This window comes from Cyprinus carpio, chromosome A5 (assembly GCF_018340385.1).
Source record: "Cyprinus carpio isolate SPL01 chromosome A5, ASM1834038v1, whole genome shotgun sequence".
Taxonomy (NCBI): domain Eukaryota; kingdom Metazoa; phylum Chordata; class Actinopteri; order Cypriniformes; family Cyprinidae; genus Cyprinus; species Cyprinus carpio.
Genome location: NC_056576.1, coordinates 33028037 through 33049233, shown reverse-complemented (window position 1 = coordinate 33049233; position 21197 = coordinate 33028037). Strand labels below are relative to the sequence as shown.

At 36.0% G+C, this 21197-nt stretch overlaps 1 protein-coding gene across 3 annotated transcripts in view; it reads left to right on the top strand.

The window, feature by feature from the left end:
• Positions 1 to 21197, top strand: part of LOC109087762 (general transcription factor II-I repeat domain-containing protein 1-like) — a 28177-nt gene that overhangs the window by 4425 nt on the left and 2555 nt on the right. Inside the window, exons 2-24 of one of the 3 annotated variants that reach the window (XM_042756940.1) lie at positions 7653 to 7779; positions 7877 to 8018; positions 8107 to 8286; positions 8410 to 8593; positions 9627 to 9919; positions 10097 to 10192; positions 11584 to 11667; positions 12003 to 12186; positions 12714 to 12739; positions 13028 to 13151; positions 14819 to 14862; positions 14979 to 15059; positions 15909 to 15995; positions 17880 to 17930; positions 18015 to 18077; positions 18214 to 18397; positions 18489 to 18550; positions 18858 to 18923; positions 19130 to 19397; positions 19530 to 19558; positions 19670 to 19717; positions 20760 to 20837; positions 20923 to 21115. In XM_042756940.1, coding sequence (XP_042612874.1) covers positions 7654 to 7779; positions 7877 to 8018; positions 8107 to 8286; positions 8410 to 8593; positions 9627 to 9919; positions 10097 to 10192; positions 11584 to 11667; positions 12003 to 12186; positions 12714 to 12739; positions 13028 to 13151; positions 14819 to 14862; positions 14979 to 15059; positions 15909 to 15995; positions 17880 to 17930; positions 18015 to 18077; positions 18214 to 18397; positions 18489 to 18550; positions 18858 to 18923; positions 19130 to 19397; positions 19530 to 19558; positions 19670 to 19717; positions 20760 to 20837; positions 20923 to 21115 — 2693 coding nt within the window. In that variant the 5' untranslated portion in view covers position 7653. Of the gene's footprint in view, positions 1 to 7649; positions 7780 to 7876; positions 8019 to 8106; positions 8287 to 8409; positions 8594 to 9626; positions 9920 to 10096; positions 10193 to 11583; positions 11668 to 12002; positions 12187 to 12713; positions 12740 to 13027; positions 13152 to 14818; positions 14863 to 14978; positions 15060 to 15908; positions 15996 to 17879; positions 17931 to 18014; positions 18078 to 18213; positions 18398 to 18488; positions 18551 to 18857; positions 18924 to 19129; positions 19398 to 19529; positions 19559 to 19669; positions 19718 to 20759; positions 20838 to 20922; positions 21116 to 21197 lie in introns of all 3 variants that reach the window. The other 2 variants (XM_042756941.1, XM_042756939.1) reach the window with 2 other exon arrangements.

Genomic DNA, 21197 nt, shown 5'->3' with positions numbered 1-21197 from the left:
CACCACACTCATTTTCTATAGGGTTCAGGTCAGAGGACTGGAATGGCCATAGCAGAAGCTTGGTTTTGTTCTCAGTGACCCATTTTTGTGTTGTTTTTGAGGTTTGTGTTTGGATTATTGTCCGGTTGGAAGATCCAAACGTGGTCCATTATAAGATTTCTAACAGAGTCAGTCACTTAGTGGTTTTTTTTTATCTGTTGGTATTTGATAGAATCCATGATGCCTTGTATCTAAACAAGATGTCCAGGACCTCCAGCAGAAATATAGGCCCACAACATCAAAAATACAGCAGTATATTTCATTGTACACATGGGGTACTTTTTATCCCTGTTTTCACCAAACCCATCTTGAGTGTTTGCTGCTAAAAAGCACATTTTTTTTTTTCATCTGACTATAGAAGCCAGTCCTGTTTGAAGTTCCATTCATAACTGAAAACTCAAAGTTCTGGAGATTGTTTTTGGATGAGCGAGGAGAATTTTTCTTGAAACCCTCCCTAACAACATGTGGTGATGTAGGTGCTGTTTGAGTTTTTTTTTTTTTGTTAGGTTTTCTGACCCCGAGACTATTTTCTGCAATTCTCCAGCTGTGGTCATTGTAGAGTCTTTAGCCACTCAAACTCTCCTTTTCACTGTGCATTTGGACGATATAAACACACACATCCTCTTCCAGGCAGTTTCGTAACATTTTCTGTTGATTGGAAATCTTAATTATTGCCCTGATGGTGGAAATGGGAATTTTCACTGCTCTAGCTTTTTCTTAAAGCCACTTCACTAATTTGTGAAGCTCAGTTATCTTTTGCTGCACATTAGAAATATATTCTTTGGTTTTTCTGTAATTTTTTTACAGAATTTTTTTTGGTTTTCTAATGGATGATTAAGGGGATTTGGGCTTTGTTTTCCCTCCTATTTATATTTCTGTGAAACAGGAAGCCATGGCTGGATAATTTCATATCCATAATCACCCTGGAGTGCTTAGGGCTTCAAAAAATTGTGAATATGAATGGGAACATCGATCGTCGTTACTTCAGAGATCATTTTTACTCATAAGAATTTCTAGGGGTGCCAACAATTGTGTCCAGTCGTGACAGGATTTGAGAAAACATTTATTTCATATGATTATTTATCCCCATTTTAAAAAATATTATTAGTCCAACTGAAAGGTTAGATTTTTGTGATTTTGTTAAATAAAAGATCAAAAGGATTAACAAAGCAGATTAATTTTCACAGCCTTCTTTGATCATATTTACCAAGGGTGCCGATATTTTTGGCCATGACTGTATATTTAAATATTTACATGTATATTCAAATTTATACTTCATGTATAGTATATTATTAAATATATTTCTTAAATATATACATGTATGTGTGTGTATTTATATATACATATAAATCTACACAGTAGGGATCGACCAATATGCATTTTTCAGGGCCGATGCCGATACCGATTATTACAGATCAAGGAGACCGATAAAATGTCATATTTTGAACCGCTATCCGTGTCTAGTGTAAAAATGAAAATTAATGTCAAAATTAAGAACAAAAAAGGCCTCTGACAAAGACTCTCTCTTTAAATTATTTTAACACATCTTTATTCTGAGAACTGTTCATAATAACAACATTAATATTAATAATAACAACAAACATAAAAAGTGCTGGGAGCATCCATCAGCAGATTCTGTAAACTAAATAATCCTCTTCAAGCAAATTCTAAACAGCAACAGCAAGTGACAAATAATGGAAAATAAATGTAATCTAAATATAATATATATATATATCTATATATATATGATATAATATATATATGCGATATATATGTAATCTATATATATATATATATATATATATATATATATATATCTATATATATATATATGTATATATATATGTGGTGTATGGTTTGTGTGTGTGTGTGTGTTATATTTAGCATTTTATTTGCAACCCAGAATTCCATTAAAAATCACACACAACCCATATTGTAATAGTGTTTTTTTTTATTTTATTTTTAGACTGTTTATCACTTGGCGATACAAACTAGGAAGTATACAGGACAGCGTCATCCAGAAATGGCAATGTGAGATTATTGACAATTTACGTTATTAGCATAGGGTTATTAGCAGGGTGCGATTTGTGAAATAAACAGAGGGGGGGGGATGCTTTTGAAAAATTTTATGAAATGTTTTTAATACGACGGAAATTGTATTTAGTGTGATCTCAGTTTAATAAAAACATTGTAAGCCTACGTTAGGCCTATTAATTGTAATGATTTAATGTCCACGGTTATTCAAACAACAAATTACATCGAGAAAGCGAGCAAAGAACACAACGGAGCTTTTTGAAACTCCGAATCAGTTAAACCATTGCGTCGCAAAATGATTCACTGTTTCGATGCGCTCCAATCGGATCGCGTATCGCGAATCATTTGATTCAGATCTGGACGTCAGAGCGGGTTTGCATGATGTTTTTATCCCCACCGGGGATAAAAGTTATTCAGCAGAGTCATGGATGCATAGACCAGAAGGGGCGAAATCCCCCCCATCCCCCCCGGCAAATCGCACCCCTAGTCAAATGAGAGAGCGCGGCCGCGGAGATAACTAAATCAGGAATAGGGAGCTCGCGTCGCGTCAGGGCGTCAGAGCTCGCGCTTGATGCCCTTTCAGCTCTTCAAAATTGCATAATGGTTATTCTGAATCTGTATGATAAATTATTTTGCAATCATGTTAGAATAAAGCAATATTTCTCGAAATATGCGCAATCTTTTTGACTAAGAGCCCTAACGGAACGGACGCTGTTCAGTGAAGCTATGTGAACAACACAAAAAAAAAAAAAAAACCGCAGCAGAAGTGAGTGAATTCATTCGTGTTGATAATCTATTCACAATACAACGTTAAGTTGGCCGAATGGTGAGAGAAGTAGGTTTTAGTTTCACTATCTCAGCACTGATTGTGATGATCCGTTAAAGCATATCACTGCAATGACGGACATTGACCGGGAATTCACAGTATAATAACAGAACGGGGGCTTGTAATCATAAATCGATTATATTTAGGTGTTTTGCAACTTCAGTGTAGTGATTTATTGCAACTTCAGGAGACGTTTACTGCATTCTTACCTTCGAGAGATAACTTATTGATGTGTGATGATGATCACTGAAGCAGCTCCTCCTGTGCTTTCGGTGTGAGAGCGGAACATCTTTGGCCAGGCTCGTGACTCCCAACAAATCAGACGGACGATGGGCGGGGCTTAGTCTAGGCCACAGAGCGGTGCGCTCTGACTGAGGTGGCTGGATCAGTGCCAGATCGCGCATTTCAAAATAAAATGGTTTTATCGGCAAATCGGTTTTGAAAATGGCCGATGCCGATAACAATAAAAATGCTTAATATCGGCGCCGATAATCGGCCACGCCGATAATCGGTCGACCCCTACTACACAGTACACACACATATATGTAAACACAAACTTCTATTTTAGATGCGATTAATCGATTTGAAAGCCGTAAATTAAATGCGATTTTCTTTGAAGTAGAACTTAATATATATGTTAATGCTCAATGCAGAAATGTCTCGGTGTTTTTTGCCTATTGACGAAATAAAATGAGAAAATATATAAAAATTATGGCTGATTTTTTTTTTTTTTTTTTAAAGGAGAAACCCAGATCACCTTATAGCAAAACCTGAAATTGTGACAATGTTTTGCATGTGCAAACATTTTTCACATTTTCTTCATAAACATAAAAAGTTTTGTTTTATTGTCTGAAAACTTCTTGAACATGTAACGCAAATTGTGCTGATTCTGACGTCCATTATTACACTAAAGCATCAGAACATACACGCACACAAAAATTGGTGTTGGAAACTATTTCCACTCAGAAATTCCTTTTTCACAATTGCAAAGAAACGGCAAGAAACACATTGAATTAAACATGAAATTTTGAAGTAGAAAGACTGAAATAGTATTTTCTTTTAAAATGTACTCCAGTAATCTTTGTTTCATTTACAACATTTCGAAAAATCATTTTTACAGTGTAGCAGGACTTTATTTTTCAAGGACCCTAAGTAGTGAATTAGATTTGGCTGTTTGAATGAATCCGAAATGAACTATAGATATAAGGTGTTGGTGTTCAGATGTTGTATGTAAGATTACGCTCAGGCAGAGGCATCCGGCTTTGAGCTGCAGCAGGATTTATAGGAGGTTTTCAGACGAGTAATAGTAGTACTGGGCTCTCTCTGTGCAGTCTGTGGTTTTGGCTTTGCCCGGAGGCTTGGATAATGGCTCCCAGTGTCTGGAGAGATTAAAGGCCAGAGCTGCATTGTTCACATGCCTCGAGATTAGTTTCCAAGGAAACGGATTGCAGTTGCCATGTGAACACAAGGCCTGGAATTAGGATTGCGTTATTTATTTATTTGTTTTTTCATCTCACATTCGTCATCGCTGCTGTTTTTGCTTGTTTTTCATCTTTAAACTCTCGCTTGGTTTGTGCTTGTTTTTAAACCCACCTTAGTTTAGTCCGTACTCAAGTTTACAGCTTTGAAGTTCAGAGCCGACGTGGCTGAAATCGAGATTGGATTCAGGGTCTGTCGAGGGGGACGGGTAAAGTAGTTCACTTTAGAGGGCTCATGCTTCCAGGCCCTGTCTTGCTTCCAAGGAGAACAAATTAAGGATGAAGGGTTTTACGGCAATAATCTGAGCCAGCTTTAATTGGTTGACAAAGGCTTATCGTAATTAGCTACTTTCACATGTGTGTGACGGATTTTGGTGTATTAGCACAGGGAAGGGTATTACTATCACTTTCCAAAGCTTCTTATAGGTTTTTCCATCCTTCAGTACATTTTGTACAGCTGAACATATTTTAAGTTAATGGGGAGCTTGAAGCCTTCTTACCCTTTAGTATATAATTAACAAAACATATTGGTTTGTTTTTGAACGTAATTATTATGAGTCCATTAATTATGATTAGTTGTTAATGTTTTCCCATCATGTCTGTGCTTCCTGCAGACCGCAATCTGGGTATACGGCATATCAGTGTTTCCTATTTGAATAGCTATTCGCTAGGGATCCACTGAAATAAAAATTCTGGGTGCACTTGGCCGAAAACTAGGGCTGCCCTTGACTAATATATTTTCTAGTCCACTAGTAGTCGTTAATTTTTAGCAGTTAGTCGACAAATCATGTGTTTGTATTAATTACATAATCTGATTGCATAATCTGAAAATATTTGTTTTCCATTTTAACTGGTTGATTTAAGAGTAGACATTTTTCTTTCTATAGATGTATTTTTCATGTCTGTGAGGCAAGCATAGAGTTTCAGTTAATGTTTTTTGATCTGCTCAAGTTCATAGCGGCCGAGATGGCAGAAAGCACACCCTGTTTGCTTTTATTATTTTACAAAAGCACAACGTTTTGTTGCTGTTGTGAGTGCACACAAATAAAAGTAAACCTTTTACAAATTCGAAAGATGTATTACTCTGTACGAGCAAAAATGGCTGACTATTTTAAGTAGGGGTGCTCCGATTGATCGGGATGATCGGGCTTTGGGATGATTGATCCGCGGTCTCTAAAAAGGCCGATCTCAAAAAAGACCGATCTCGTTCGCAAACTCTCCTGGAGACCGTGCACTCATGCTTACTCGCAGTGCGCATGTCAGTTTCACATTACTCCGTTTGCAGTACGTATGCGGTGCGTATTTTTTTTCTGGCACTTATGTTAATGGATTGTTAACAGAAAGTGTTCACACTGCATGCACGGTCGCTGTCCGACAGCTGCGCTTGCTGCGCTGCAAGCGCTGAATTAAAGTAACAGCGCATTGTTTTTATTAAATATGTACATCGATTGACACGTAAATGTAGTAATTACACCATACATGCATATTATTAAAGTCTACTGTGTTTCACAGTCAACACATGTCTTTTTGGCTTAGGTTCAAACTGGGAATGAGCACTTTTAGATAAACAAGGCAAAGAGATGGCACTCGTGGAGGTAGAAAAACAAAGTTCTTTATGAACGGCAGGATTGCTTGTAATAAATATTTTTAAAAAGGAGAGGCAGTACAGCTGACTATTTCTGTCAATGGTAAGTGTGTGATAATGTAAGTAGTTTAAATGTTTTGCTACTTGCTTGAGCAAATTAATATATAAATCTAGAAGTATATGCAAAAGTAAAAGTATTGAATAATGTGTTGCTTATATTTATTGTGTTTAATCATGTCTCTTAAAAATTGTATTACTGTACTGTGTAAAAAAAAAAAAAAAATTGCAATGCTGAAAAAGCATTTTCAGTGACAATGTTTGGATTTGAAATCAAAATAATGGATAAATGTTGTGTTTGTGCCCTTGTGGTAAAAAGCCAAGGATCAGGAGCGGACTCTTCTGTGAAAGCACAGTCCGTGCTGCTTCCCCTCTCACAAGAGTCACCTAAGAGGGGAATTTCCCCATTGTCAAAAATGAAATTCAGGCCCTGAATAAATTTCTAAAAATCCTGATTGTAGTATCAATATATATATAGTTATAAATGATTAAAAGAAGTCTTTAAAAAGATCGGTATCAGTGATCAGATCACAGATACTGCTTTCTGTGATTGTTGATCGGCCTCAACCCCTAATTTTAAGGTAAATGCAAATGATCTCACCAGTGCCTCCAAGTTAACTGTCATGTAGTGAGTGCGCTACTATTCAGCTTCCACACTTTGCACAAACTCTTGAATAGCACACATTTTTCTAGGTTAGTGTTACAGCAAGCGGCCATGTAATGTTCATAATCATAATCGTAAATAACAATAATACATAAAAAACATAAACAAACCGTATTGCAAATGTACATTAAAAAAGTGTAGCCTGGATTTTTAAGCTTTCCTTAAAGAAGTAATAATAATTATATGTATTAAATCTATAATTTAATAATAAAAAAACACTATTTTAGCTTGCTTTCCCCAATGTATTTATTTATTTTTCTGAATAAAAGAATGTTTGGATGGCACACTAAAGGATAATATATTAATTACCAGCCTATAAATCTTGTGTACACATAAATGTGTTGCAGTTTAATTTCTTGAACTACATGTTGTCAGTAGTAAGCAACCGCAAGTTTCATGAAACCTTGAGTACACAAATCATCAATTCATTTCGAAGACAGACATCATTGAAAGTAGTGATAACATGCAGTTCAGTAAGACAGATGCTGATTAAGTAACTTCTCTTATTTAGTGAGTTCATGAACCAAACTACTTCAGATGAGTCATTTGTTCATGCATTAGATTACACTGTTTCTCTGTCTATCCTGTGTGGTCAACTCAATAGCAAGAGATGCTTTTCACTCTACATCTGTCCCTTATAGCATAATTTTTATTTGTGTCAAATTAAATATGGTGTCTGCTGTAAGGTCCTTTAACAGTCTGATAACTGACACTTTATTTTTGTGTACTTGTTACACGTTACATGTACTTACTATAGTGATAACATAATTACAAACAACTGTAATAATTACATGTTGTTAAGAACTTACTTGTGTAATTACACTGTAACAAGGACACCTAAAAATAAAGTGTAACCCAAACTTTTGGTGGCACAGCTGTATTGAGTAATTGTTAATGAGTAATTCATTTTATATTTAGTGGATTTGGATTTCAGTGTGTTTTATTCGGTGTCTTTTTTTCCTGCAGAAGAATGGCACAGATACGGAAGCTTGGCTGTGATGGGATGAGGACCAACTCTCGGCCAGAGCTCAAAGTTCCCCAAGTGTCAGCCAGACAAGAAATCCTCACCAGCCTAGTGTCTGCCCTGGACTCTGTGGTAAGACTGGAACCCGGTCTGAGTTTAAAGATACTTACGGTGTGTATTTTATGCAGAATTTTGGTGGTGGATGATTTGAAGTGAATTGTGTTTGCAGTGCTCTGCCATGTCTAAACTCAATGCTGAGGTGGCCTGTGTCACTGTGCATGAAGACAGCGTGATCGCCGTGGGAACAGAGAAGGGAAGAATCTTCCTAAACTCCAGAAAGGAAATACAGACAGACTTTCACAAGTTCTGCAGTGAGTTCAAAGTTGAACACATCAGTTTTGAATGTAATCTGCATATAATAGTACATGTGTTTAAATGATAGTTGTGCTGATTCCACAGAAGTGTCCTGTCTGCAAGCACTGACCGCCATGAACTCCCACGCCAAAGTTCCTGATGTGGACTGCAGCAGGACTGGCAAAGACTGCGGGCAGCAGGGCAGACAGAGAGCCTTAACAGACACTCATTCCAACATCTTCGTCCTGAGGAAAATGGTGGAGGAGGTGTTCAGCGTGCTTTATAGTAAGCTGATAGCAGCTGATTAGGATTTTTTCTACATTGGGGGGAAAAGGAAAGATAAAGGAGGTTTAATTTTTGGCACAAATCAAAACTCATGTTAATCTACGGCGATGTAATGTGTTTCAGGTGAGGCTGTTGGGAAGAGCAGCCTGGTCCCTGTGCCTTATGACTGGATTCTCAAGGATCCCAGCTCAGTGGTTGTTTACGGCTTGCCTGATGGTGTAACTCTGAGAAAGCCTTCGGAATACGACACCAAGACCTTAATGAAGATCTTAGAGCAGAGCAACCGCATCCGCTTCATAGTCAAAAGGTCTTCTTCTAGTTTATTCTTCATAATATGCATGTGGAGTCATGGGCAGAAAGCAAAGGCCTGTTCACACAAAGTCTGAATTTTCTGCACGGCAAGATTGTAAAATAAAATGGAAAAGTGCATCCCTATAAATACTTAAATATAGATAAAAACATATAAGCAAAACAAAAACAAGTGGAATGAAAAGAAGCAAAATGACAAAACATGCTGACAAAATGGAAATGTGTTTTTATACCGCTACTGTTTTAAAGTTTGGGGTGAGTAAAATTTTAATACTCATTAATATTTTTAATTCAGCAAGAATGCATTAAATTGATCAAAAGTGACAGTAAAGATTTTTACAATTTCAAATCCAAATCCAAATCCAAATCCAGTTAATCAAAAAAAAAAAAAAAAAACCATGTATCACAGTGTCCAGAAAAACTTTCAACAGTGAGAATAGTAATACATGTTTCTAAATGATCAAATCAGCATATTAAAATGATTTCTGAAGGATCATGTGACACTGGAATAATGGCTGTTGAAAATTCAGCTTTCAGCCATCACAGAAATGCATAACATTTTAAAATATATTTGAACAGAGTTATTGTGAATTGTAATACTATTTTATAATATTACTGTTTTATTGTATTTTTGATCAAAGAAATGTAGCTTTGGTGAAAGAGACTTCTTTCAAAAACTTTTAAAAATCTAACTGACTTTCAAACTTTCGAAGGATATACTGTATGTACTGTACCTGTTTAGCACTATATTCATTACAGGGTCCATAAAAGACATATATCATTATCATATTTTTATATATATATATATATATATATATATATATATATATATATATATATATATATATATATATATATATATATATATATATATATCATGTTTTACCTTATAATGAGTGACTCTGTTATCAGATGGTTTACATTTAGCATTAAATCATATGAAGAAATTACCACAATTATATCATTGTTTTATCATTTTGTCACTATCAGCACCCAATGAACTAAGACCAAAAATGTGTGTGTTTTAATAGAACACCAGAGGAACCCTCTCGGGACGCCAAATCCTGTCCGGAAGTCAACCATCACTCTTCAACCTCAAAGAGCGTAAGCAACCACGCCTCTGTCAAACCCTCCGTGCAGGAAGCGTCTGCTAGCAACTCCATGCTCTCCAGCTTCCTGTACGGCATGCCCATGTCCTCCCAGCCTCACCCAGACAGCAAGCTGGACCTGAAGCCATCACTGCACAGCATAGGTAAAGAGCGGCTGGGCATGTGGGCGTCCGCTGACGAGAAAGCGGTTCAGGCCAAGGAATGTGCTGACAATGGTAAGAGCCTCCTGTTGTTCTTCTATATACATTGGCTGCCAGTATATTTCTATGGAAATTAGAGGTGCACTTATGATGCGCGATACTACTTGTGTAGGTGCTGAACCATATGGATATGGTTCTTTTTTATGTACTTAACTCTGAGCTTATTGCTCTGACTGTGTGTGTCTCTTCCAGGCGAGCGAGTAGGGCTGGCAGCGGATCTTACTCAAAGCCCTCCCAGCATCCATGTCTCCAAGCGCCTTCTGTTCTCCATAGTGCATGAAAAATCAGGTGGGCGACAGACTGTACTCACCATTACAGCGTCTGGCCAAGGACAAGCTGGCCTTCATTTCAATGGGTTTTTGGGGTCCCAAGCAGTGTATATATCTACAACAGGATATAGACCAAGTTAATTTCCTCCCTAAAATACAAAGACAAGGCATCTTCTCACACATTAAAGGGATAGTTCACCCTATAATTAAAGTTCTGTCATTATTTATTCACCCTCATGTCATTCCAAACCTTTATGTTGTTATTTCGTGAACACAAAAGGAGAATATTTGAAGAGTCTTAATCCAAGATTTTTTCCATATAGCATAAAAAAGCCCCACCATAAAAGCTGTCCAGATGACTCCTGCACTGTGTTTCAAGTCTTCTGACACCATATGTTAATTTTACGCATTGGAAATGTTGTCATCATTCATAATTGTATTAGTCATTATTCACTGCTATTCACAAAAAAATGTACAAGGTTTTTAGGAATACAATTTTATGTAAACCAGGCAAATTATATATTAACATTCCCTCTGTAAAAACCTTCAGAAAAAAACAAAGATATGTATTATAATTGAAATCTACAGAAGCAAATAGATAAATTGTCATAAAATAAATACTTTTATGTATATTTTGGATGTTTTTTTTTCCACTAGTCTGAAAAAAGATTTATGGAGTCAAATGAAAGTTATAGAAACAATATAGCACAAAATCTCAAAAATGATCAGTGCTTGAAAAAACAATGGCTTTGCTTGTAGTGTTTTGCCTTTGAGTTTTCAAAGCAAGACCATTATTTTTGTCCATTTCAAAGCTTTGAATGAAGGGATAGAGTGAACTAGTCATTTGGACTCCATTCCTTTTTTGGAGCATGATATATTGATGTTTATTATAAACTGTTCTTTAGTTTATAAAAACACGGTATGATGATTCTTCAGAATTTCTCTTGTGTTTCACTTTCACCTTCAGTAGGGTGAGTAAATAATGACTTGGTGAACTGTTCCTCCCAGTAAGAAAACACAACTATTTAAACTATTTCATTCTCTCTGGAAAATAAATCAATCATATCTAATGATCCACAAATAGTTCTTTATATACGAGTGGTATTCTCTACAGACATAAAGAGAGCTGAACTTGGCAGAGTGGGCAGTAGTAACGGGAGTTTAGCCAGGTCACCTGGGCTACCAAAGTCTGTTCCTCTCAAAAGATCAGCATGAGATCTTCAGTCACTGCAGAGAGTCAAGACCTGCCTTAATTGTCTCCTATGTCTAAAAGTACAGAGGAAAACCTCAATGTATTCAAATACATTTCACAAAATGTTAATTGAGACTGTGACATTATTGCTTTTGCCTTAATAGGGAACATATGAAATTTGATTGTTACATAATACTCTTTTTGTATTTCATGCACAGAAAAATGGGATTCATTCATCAGGGAGACTGAGGATATCAACACCCTTCGAGAATGTGTTCAGATCCTCTTCAACAGTAGATATGGTGAGCTGAAGTCACAATGCAGAATTCATGGTCTACAATAAAATACTGCATATTAATAATAAAAATGTCTGTCGAGCTGAAGCATGTAATTTTTTCAGTGTTAACCTTGGCATATGAAATACTAGTGCAAACAATACATTTTTAAAATAATTTATTAATTTATTAAACCTTTAGAAAAAAAAAATAATTGTTGATTGTTGGCCTTAGAAATGTTTGGCTCAAAAATACAGTAGACTGTATAGGGTTAAAGGTTTAGATTCCATTTGGTTATTCTGGTAGCGCAGAGTATCACATACTTCAGCTTTAACTTGTCACTTGTTTGATGTTCATTTCAGCTGAAGCGTTAGGCCTGGATCACATGGTTCCTGTGCCATACCGGAAAATTGCCTGTGATCCTGAGGCGGTAGAGATCATTGGAATTCCAGACAAGATTCCCTTCAAGAGACCCTGCACTTACGGTGTGCCTAAACTCAAACGGATCCTGGAAGAAAGGCATGCTGTCCGCTTTGTTGTCAAAAGGTTTGAAACTCTATCTAAACATTGCTTTATTGGAGAACTAATGTTGACCTGATGAGAGAGATTTCCTTTTGTGTCAATTAAGATGAATAGAGCCATAGTCAGAGTTAAACCAGAAACAACAGCAGTGTGATTTGTAGCTCTTTCAGTTTCAACATGTAACGACAGTGTCAGAGATTTAATTACTGATAACCTTTCATTTTTTTGTCATGTAATTAACTGTGTGGCTCACTGAAAATGAGTCCAGATATTGGTACTGGATATACAGAGTTTTTAATCTGCTTCATAAAAAAAAAAAAAAAATTGTCTAGTCGTCTTTGCCATCTGGCAGAGCGGCACTAGGCATCCAAAGTGGAGCTTCATGCTGGTTGTGGTAACCACTGCCATACATGAGCCAGCGTGGAGCCGCTGATTTGGCGTAATGAGGAAATCTCCTGCTGCTCGGCACTAGACATGCGTAGACAAGCATTTCAATGTTTTAATATGCTTATGGCTCACATGAACTCACAATTTTCTTTTTCTTTCCTTAGAATGTTTGACGAACGAATTTTTACTGGTAAGCATTTCCTTAACCAGTATTTGTTTTGCTCCTGTTTACTTAGTGCTGTTATTATAATGTAGTAGCATTGTTTTTACACAACACGGTACTTTTTTTGCACTGTAAAAAATGAAAATGTCCTGTTGTTACCAAAGGAGCTATTTCTACCTTGCCTGACCTTTAATACATTTTTTTTTTTTCATTTAACCTTATATAGACAGGTTTATTCAGTCTTATTTAATAATATTTCTGATTGAAATGAATTAGATGTTACAACATTAAGCACATTTTAACATTTTCTGAAAGCTGCTGGTAAAGTAGCCAAGGAAGAGGGCAAACAGGATGGTGCCACCCCTGAAGACGGATTCCCAGATGGCCTCAGGGTCCCGAGCTCTTCTCTAGAGCTGGTCAGCAACACTCACAGTAGCAGGTACCAGTTTACCTTTCCTGTCACCACAGAAGCATAATATCTGTATTTTCTTAGATAGATTGCGTCTTTTTATTTTCCTGTAGGCGTACACTGAAAGTTTAGCCGTAGGAAAGAAATTTCAGCTGAAACTCTGCTGAAACATATCTGATAACTTTGGCTACGTTCACACTGCAAGCCTTAGTGCTCAGTTCTGCTTTATTGCTCAGATCTTATTTTTTTGTTTGGCTGTACACATCATATTTTTTGTGGCCAAAATCAGTGTGGATTGCTCACTGCCTCAAACTGACCCGTATGTCCAAAAGAACAATAGCAAGATGATTTCATGTGCAGGCAATAAGGAGGATGAAGACAAGGATGAAGAGAAAGAGAGCAAAGTTTTTCAAGTTTGCCCTAAAGTTTTGTTGTCACCATAATATTTACAGCTCACTGTCCCTCCATTGGCTACCGTCATGACTGTCTTTCATATTATCCGTGCGACCAAAGAACTTTCTAACTTGAAGCTACGTTGTGTTACATACAAAAACACTCCGGCATGCAGCAAAGTCTTAGTCAAACTAATGAGACATCAGATCTGCAGTCCAGCGGCAGCTCCGGTGGGAAACACAGATGTGATATAAGTGAATTCAAACAAAAATGAAACCATGTTTACCTCGCAAACAATCAAAAGTCCTATGACTGGCTCTTCCTCAGATATGCGCATTGTTCTTGGGTACTTTTTAACAAGACGCTGTTTTCTGGTAGACTCCAGAATGAAAGCTGGGTCAACATGAGAACTCAATTAAGTAATAATAATACGTTTGAATTCCTTTCTATGTTTATTAGGGAATATCCGCTGTATTTGATTGCCCATGATTGGCATAATATTGCATGTAGTATACCTTTTGGTATGTTCTGGGCTTATTAAATGCTGCTGTTTGCTGATAACCAAGCATGTAATTATACGCCTTCAGGCTTGTATTATTTTTTACAATGAAACAGACAAGCAAAACGAAACAAATCAGAGACAAAAGTCTTTATTATAAACCAGCTATCCCATACTATAATTAAAACAACCTGTTGCTCAGTAAACTATTTATGTATTGTACATAAAATACATGGAATTACACATACTGTTTTTGACATTAATTTATAAATATTAATTTGTTTATTAATTATGAATGTTAGAAAGGCTGCACTAAACCTTGTTCATTTAAATGTTACCTCTGTTGTTTACATTTTAATTGTTAGGTTATATATATATATATAGTTTGTAGCTGTTTCAGCAAAAGAAAAGGAAAATCTGCAGTAATTATTACTTCAATTGTTTACGTTTTTTTTTATTTAGGTTTTAAAAATATTTATGCATAAAAAATTTTAATTTAGTTTCACCAATTTTCTGAATGTCTCTCATTTAATGTAATTACATGTATTATATTGGCCTCACATCTGCCAGTTGGCCAGTTTGATTTCTCAATATTGGCATCTTCCATTAAAAATCTCATCTCGGTCGACCGCTAGATATTACTTTTCAGACTGAGGTCGCAGTGCAAAACATCTGACCTGTATCTGATTTTTTATCTGATGTATCTGCATCCCTTTTTTCTTGTAATTAAAAAAATAATGGCGAAATAACTAGTAAAGATGCATTTGTGGGCAAAATGCTGAAGGACATCTTGTTTTTGTTTCAGATCAACAAGCTCCTGTGTCAGTCCTTTGGCTGAGTGTGAAGCAGGTAGATTGTCCGCTCATCATTTTAATACAGCTTTGGCTTCTGCCTTGCAGTTTAAGTATTATAAAAAATATTCTAAGTGTAAAAATCTAAATAAACCAATATGCTTTATTTTTCAGGGCCATCTGGGGACTGTCTGCCTTTGAAAAAGATCAAAACGGAGCCCCCAGATGGTGAAATTATCCAGGTGACAGTGCCAGGTATGGTCTCCCAGCCCCACAGTAAAGCTCACGCTGAGAGTTTTAATATTTCAGCCTGGTACCTCAAGTTTTGTTCTCTTTTGGTGTTATTGTTAGTTAACAACAATCATCTGTGCAGAAATTTAAGAGCTGAAAGCTGCATGAAATCCCTGTAGGTCTGCTGGATGGGAATGCATTAGCATATTTCACTTACTCACAGAGAGGAAGTGTGTCTCTGATGGTTGCCTTCTGTTTTAAAAATATTTGCTCTCATTTTCCACCCTGCTGTGCCATGATCTGAGCCTTTGAGGACAGGCAGGACATTTTGCTTAAACTTAACTGGAAGAATATCATATATATGAACTGCAAATTTCAGCTCAAGTGCTGCATGAACAATATTGAAAAACATAATTCTGATCAAATATGACTTTTTACTGCCTCTTTACCTTCCAACCTTACTTAAAGACCCTATTTATGTTATAAATATCCCTCGCTTCAGCAGTCCACATTATTTTCACAATCTTTCATCAAAATGTATTTTTTTCCGTCTCTCAAATCTCTTTTCAATCCATCTACTTTCAAGTAACTGAACACTGTCAAACAGAGACCACTTTTCATCATCCGGTCAATCCATGATGGATAAAATCTGTTTATTTAATTTTAATTTAAATTTTTTCATTTGGATGATTAAATCAATGTATTATATTCTAAAAAGTATTAAACAATTTTATCAGCATAAATGAAACCCCGATCAATACATCATATTATCAAATTTTAATGCAGTTTGAATGCCATTTCATTTCGTTTTAAATGTACATCCAACTTCTCACTTTCTCTTTGCTCGTCTTTCTCTCATCTTCTACATCTCAGAGTCCAATACTTCTACAGAAGAGCTAAGTGAGCCTCAGGCCGAGCGGGTGACCCCTGACCTCTGCCGTCCCAAGGAGCCTGTAGCAGGTAGCTTCTTACCTTATATCTGAATGTAGTTCCACATCCATCTTTTCAATCTCGTGCCTCTGGTAGTACATAGATAATCCCAAACATATGACATATCAAAGCCTCTAAAATAACCCCCTCTTTAATTTCTCATCCAGTTACAAATCCCTCTGCCCGGTCTGTACCTGCCCTCCTACAAGTCTCATAATCTTTACATGTACATGTGCGTGTCCGTCCAACGAACTGCCAAGTCCATTCTTGTAAGACATTTCAGTGAGCTTATGCTCAACATGAATATTACTAATAGTGCTGATTAAGCCACTGCATTGTGTGGAGAAACCATGTCCTAATCTCTCAAAAGGAATTGTACATAAGTACGAACCTCTGTGAAGATCGAAATAGGACAGCGGCAGTTAATATACAAAAATATATATATATATATTTTAACCAGTGATAATAACATAGGTTAAAATGTGGTAAGACAAGAGTTTTACATTTCTCATTCAACTTCAATCCCAGTTTTACCCAAACAGTAGTCTCACCCGTCAGATCCAGTGTCAAACCTGTTCCCAGTGCTGTGCTAGTTTACCCACATCCAATAGAATTCCCTAAATAGACTCCCAGTGTTAGCGCCCCTACTGTCTAGACATACACTGTGAGTTGATATGAACGCTCAACTGCTCTGATGTATGTACAGTATTTAACAGGAAGGAAATATCATGGAATTTTAAAATTGTTTTCCTTTTTTAGTTATGCTATAAAATATTTAGTAATCTAGGTGATGTTATTTTTAGAGTAAGTCTTGAGTCAGATTTTTTGAGTTGGCTCTTTTCCATGAATTGATTCGGTCAGAATGATTCATTAGTGAATCAGGTTGAATCAAAATGAGTTTGAAAAATCCTTATTCACTTATCATGAATAACTGGCAAGGCTATAGAAAAGTCATGGATATTCATTGGCCACAAAGTGTGGTTTATACAACATGTGCACTACGGTTCAAACATTTGGGGTCAGTAAGATTTTCTAAAGAAATAAATACTTTCAGCAATGATGTATAACATTTATTATGTTTCAAAATATTTCTATTTCAAATTAATGTTGTTCTTTTGAACTTTTTATTCGTCAAAGAAAATGTAAAAAAAATTAACATAGTTCCCACAAACATATTAAGCAGCACAACAGTTTTTTAACATTGATGATAATAAGAAATGTTTCTTGAGCACTAAATTAAACTGGAGTAATGCTGCTGAAAATTCAGCTTTGCCATCCCAGGAATAAATTATATTTTGAAATATATGAAAATAGAAAGCAGATGTTTTAAATTGTAATAATATTTCACAATATTGCTGTTACTACATTAATAATACTATAAAAAAAAAACACACCCTTTGAGAACAAAAGATATCTCTAAAAAAAAATAAAATAAAAATTAAATCTTGCCAAACCCAAACATTTGAACAATAGTGTATTTACTATTTTTTTGAAATAATTTAATATTTGAATCTGTACTTTATAAAATAATAATATAAAAATATTATTTTATGACACTTTTGCTTATTTTTTTAATAATTTAATTTTATATAGTTTATATATAGTTTTTATATAGTTATTTATAAACATTTGGTTACTTTTGTTATAATTTTTAATAATTTTTGTACACGAGTCAGGTCTAGAAACGTTCATATTAACTCACAGATTAAGCATTTTGACTCGTAATTAATAACACTGGATTTGTTATGTTGAAGTTTGCATTACACAAATGGTCACTGGAGTAAACCACAGGTGAGTTGAATCATCAAAACACCTCCTGCAAGCTTGTAGGCGTTACATCATCAAATCATACACACAGGAATATTTCCCATGTGCTACACTCATGTTAATGTTACTCTGTTTGTATCTCTGCAGAAGATTTAACGCCCAAGTCTACAACGCAAGGGCTCAAGAGAGCTGTTGAAGGTAAAACTCCATTTTGAAAGATCACTCAGCTTTGTCTTTAGATATTGTAGGCTGTTGGTGTGATTGTCCTCCCTTTCCCCAGAGACATCGGAGAGATGATCCTTCAGCTGCGAAATCAAGTCGAGAGCCTGTTCAGCTCCAAGTACAGTGAGTCATGGACTTACTCACTCACTCGATGATTTACAATCAACCGTGACAGCAGCCAGTCAACCGGTCAAATACTTCTGGGTATAATTTATACAATTGTTATATTAAGTCAAATCATCTCTCTTTCTTGTTCTAGGTGAGGCTCTTGGTCTGTCTGAACCGTCTAAAGTGCCGTATTCCAAGTTCCAGATGTATCCAGATGATCTGTATGTCACAGGGCTGCCAGAAGGGATGACTTTTCGAAGGCCGAACTGTTTTGGAGCAGCAAAACTTCGGAAGATTCTTGCCGCCAGTAGTCAGATTACATTTGTTATAAAGAGGTATAATCGTACAAAACACATTAAAATGATCTAATTTGTTCAGACTCGCATGAAACCACTAACAACAATGTGCCTTTTTTCTTTTTGTCAGGCCAGAATTATTGACAGAACAGGTCAATCACGAAGATGTCTCTAAGATGACCTCTGATTTAGGTGAACTTATATTTAATTTAATTTAATTTTGTTTTGTTTCGTTTTATATTTTTTTTATATTTTTTTATTTATTTATTTATTTATTTATTTATTTATTTTTAAATATTTTATTTTGTTTTATTTTCTTTCTTTTTTATTTTCTTTTATTTTTATTTTTTTATTTTGTTAGCAGGATGCATGGCCAATCCATTGCAGGGTTTTTGTTTTGTTTTGTTTTAACTGTCTATTTTATATGTGTAGTCATTCTGTATTAGCCAGAATATCACTTACTAATCTAATATAATGCTTCTTTTGATTAAATGTTCAGCAGAGACTGACTCCAAAGACCAATCAGATGACCCGGGACCTGCCTCCAAAAGACCAGGATTCTCAGGTAACACCATGATTAAGTTATCAGGTGTTGTACACCGTACGTTTGTGACTTTATTACATCCTGACTAAATGAAGTGATTCAGTTGATCCATGTGCCACGTGTCCATCTTTTGGATGCCAGTTATCGTTCAAAACTTCATTCCTTCTAACCTTTCCCGATATGCTATCATTAAACCGTTGGCTTTTCTAACATTGTTCTGCCCGCAGACAGTTTAGAGGCCAAGCTCTCCCGTATCGACTTGGCGAACACTCTGCGAGAGCAGGTCCAAGACTTGTTCAACAGGAAATACGGCGAGGCACTGGGCATTAAGTATCCTGTGCAAGTGCCTTACAAGAGGATCAAGAGTAACCCTGGCTCAGTGATTATCGAGGGCTTGCCCCCTGGCATCCCCTTCAGAAAACCCTGTACCTTCGGCTCACAGAATCTAGAGAGGATATTAGCGGTGGCAGACAAGATCTCTTTCAGCATTACAAGGTGAAGCGCTGCGCCAAGGTTTTGAAGAGCTTTCGAACTTTTAAATCTTTTTAAATAAGAAAAAAAGTGATTAATTTGTGTATTATATTAGGAAATCCCAGAGAATTACAAAGGTCTTTTTTATCTTTTCAGACCTTTCCAAGGGCTTATTCCCAAGCCAGGTAAGCTGTGAACATTTCATAGCACTGCATTTTTTAAAAAAAAAATATTGTCTATATTTTTGCTGAATTGCTCATGGAAATAAATGAATCAAATCCTTTTTACTTTGCCAGCACCACGAAGAATAACCATATTGAAGAAAGGTTTCACCCCAATAAGTGGTAAGAATAAGGCATAAATTATGATAGATTTAGTGTTGTAGTTATTTATTGCAATTAATGCACAAGTATCCTTGTGTACACTGGAAGTGCAGAGCATTGTGTTGCGACCAAACTAGATCAATGGAGGTGTCACTTCTGTTTTTGACGGGCTACACAGCTCCTTTAGCCACTTTTTTGCCACAAATTATTCCATTTGCAAATAAACAGCAGGTCAAAAGTACAATTTTTTTAAGTGTTTAATTGTTTAAAAGTCTTTTATGCTCAGTCTTAAAATTTTTATTGACACTGTGGGGCTGTTTTCACAACAAAGTTTTCAGCCAAATATGGTAAACTTTTTATGCATTTTGCCTGTTCGTTTACACGACAACGGCATTTTGGGGACTGAAAACAATAATTTTGAAAATGGGTTTCAAAGTGCAAGTTTTTGAAAACGCCACCGTTGTCATTTCTGTGTAAAAACCCAATACAGGAATCTTTGAAAATGCTGACATCATGAGCGTGCCTAGTACTTGTTAGGTATGTGGACATGCGCAGCATACGTGTCAATTTTAAAGGCAAGCGCGAACAAACATACACAACATTGGCGGAGTACATGGTACTGTTGTTGCTGCTCACGAGTTTGCTAACGCTTCTTCAGCAAAGTGTGGATTTACTTCACCAATATTACAACCGGCAGCGGAGACGCATCATATATATCGTATATTTGTCGTGTAAACGAAGCCTGAGATTTTTTTTTTTTTTTTCAGGATTCTTTGATGTTCAGGCTTTTTCCACTATGAGAAAATTAGCCATTACTATAAAATTGTTTAATTCACTTATTTAATCGCTGGTAATACTTTAAAATATATTAACATTATAAAACAGTTTATTATAAAACAGCAAATGTCCAAGATATTTTCTTTGAAAAATAAAGCAGGATAAGTCTAGCCTTAAACATGAATCCATGTAAAATCTGTCTACTATGACTGACTGATTTAGCTAGCATAAAAAGTTACTTTAATGTTGAATCTGTCAGTAAACTTGTCTTATCACTGTCCAACAGAAGAAGATGAGGTCAACCGGATGGGAGAGAAAGTGATATTAAGGGAACAAGTTAAAGAGCTCTTCAATAAAAAATATGGTATGTTAATTACTAATAATTGATTTATTCCTTTGTGCAAACATAAAATACTCTAGTGCTTCATTTGTGAATGTCTGGTGTTCAGGAGAAGCTTTGGGTCTGGACCGCTCAGTCATTGTTCCATACAAATTAATCCGTGCAAATCCAGGCTCGCTGGAAGTGTGCGGACTTCCGGATGATATTCCCTTCAGGAATCCTAATACTTATGACATAGTGCGGTTGGAAAAGATCCTGCAAGCCCAAGATGAAATTATTATCAACATCAAAACCCCTTTACAGTAAGTGTTGTGTGAGATATGGTTATAGTGATTGTGTTGCATGAGCAATGCTTGCTATGTTTAGTACTTGTACTTTATATGT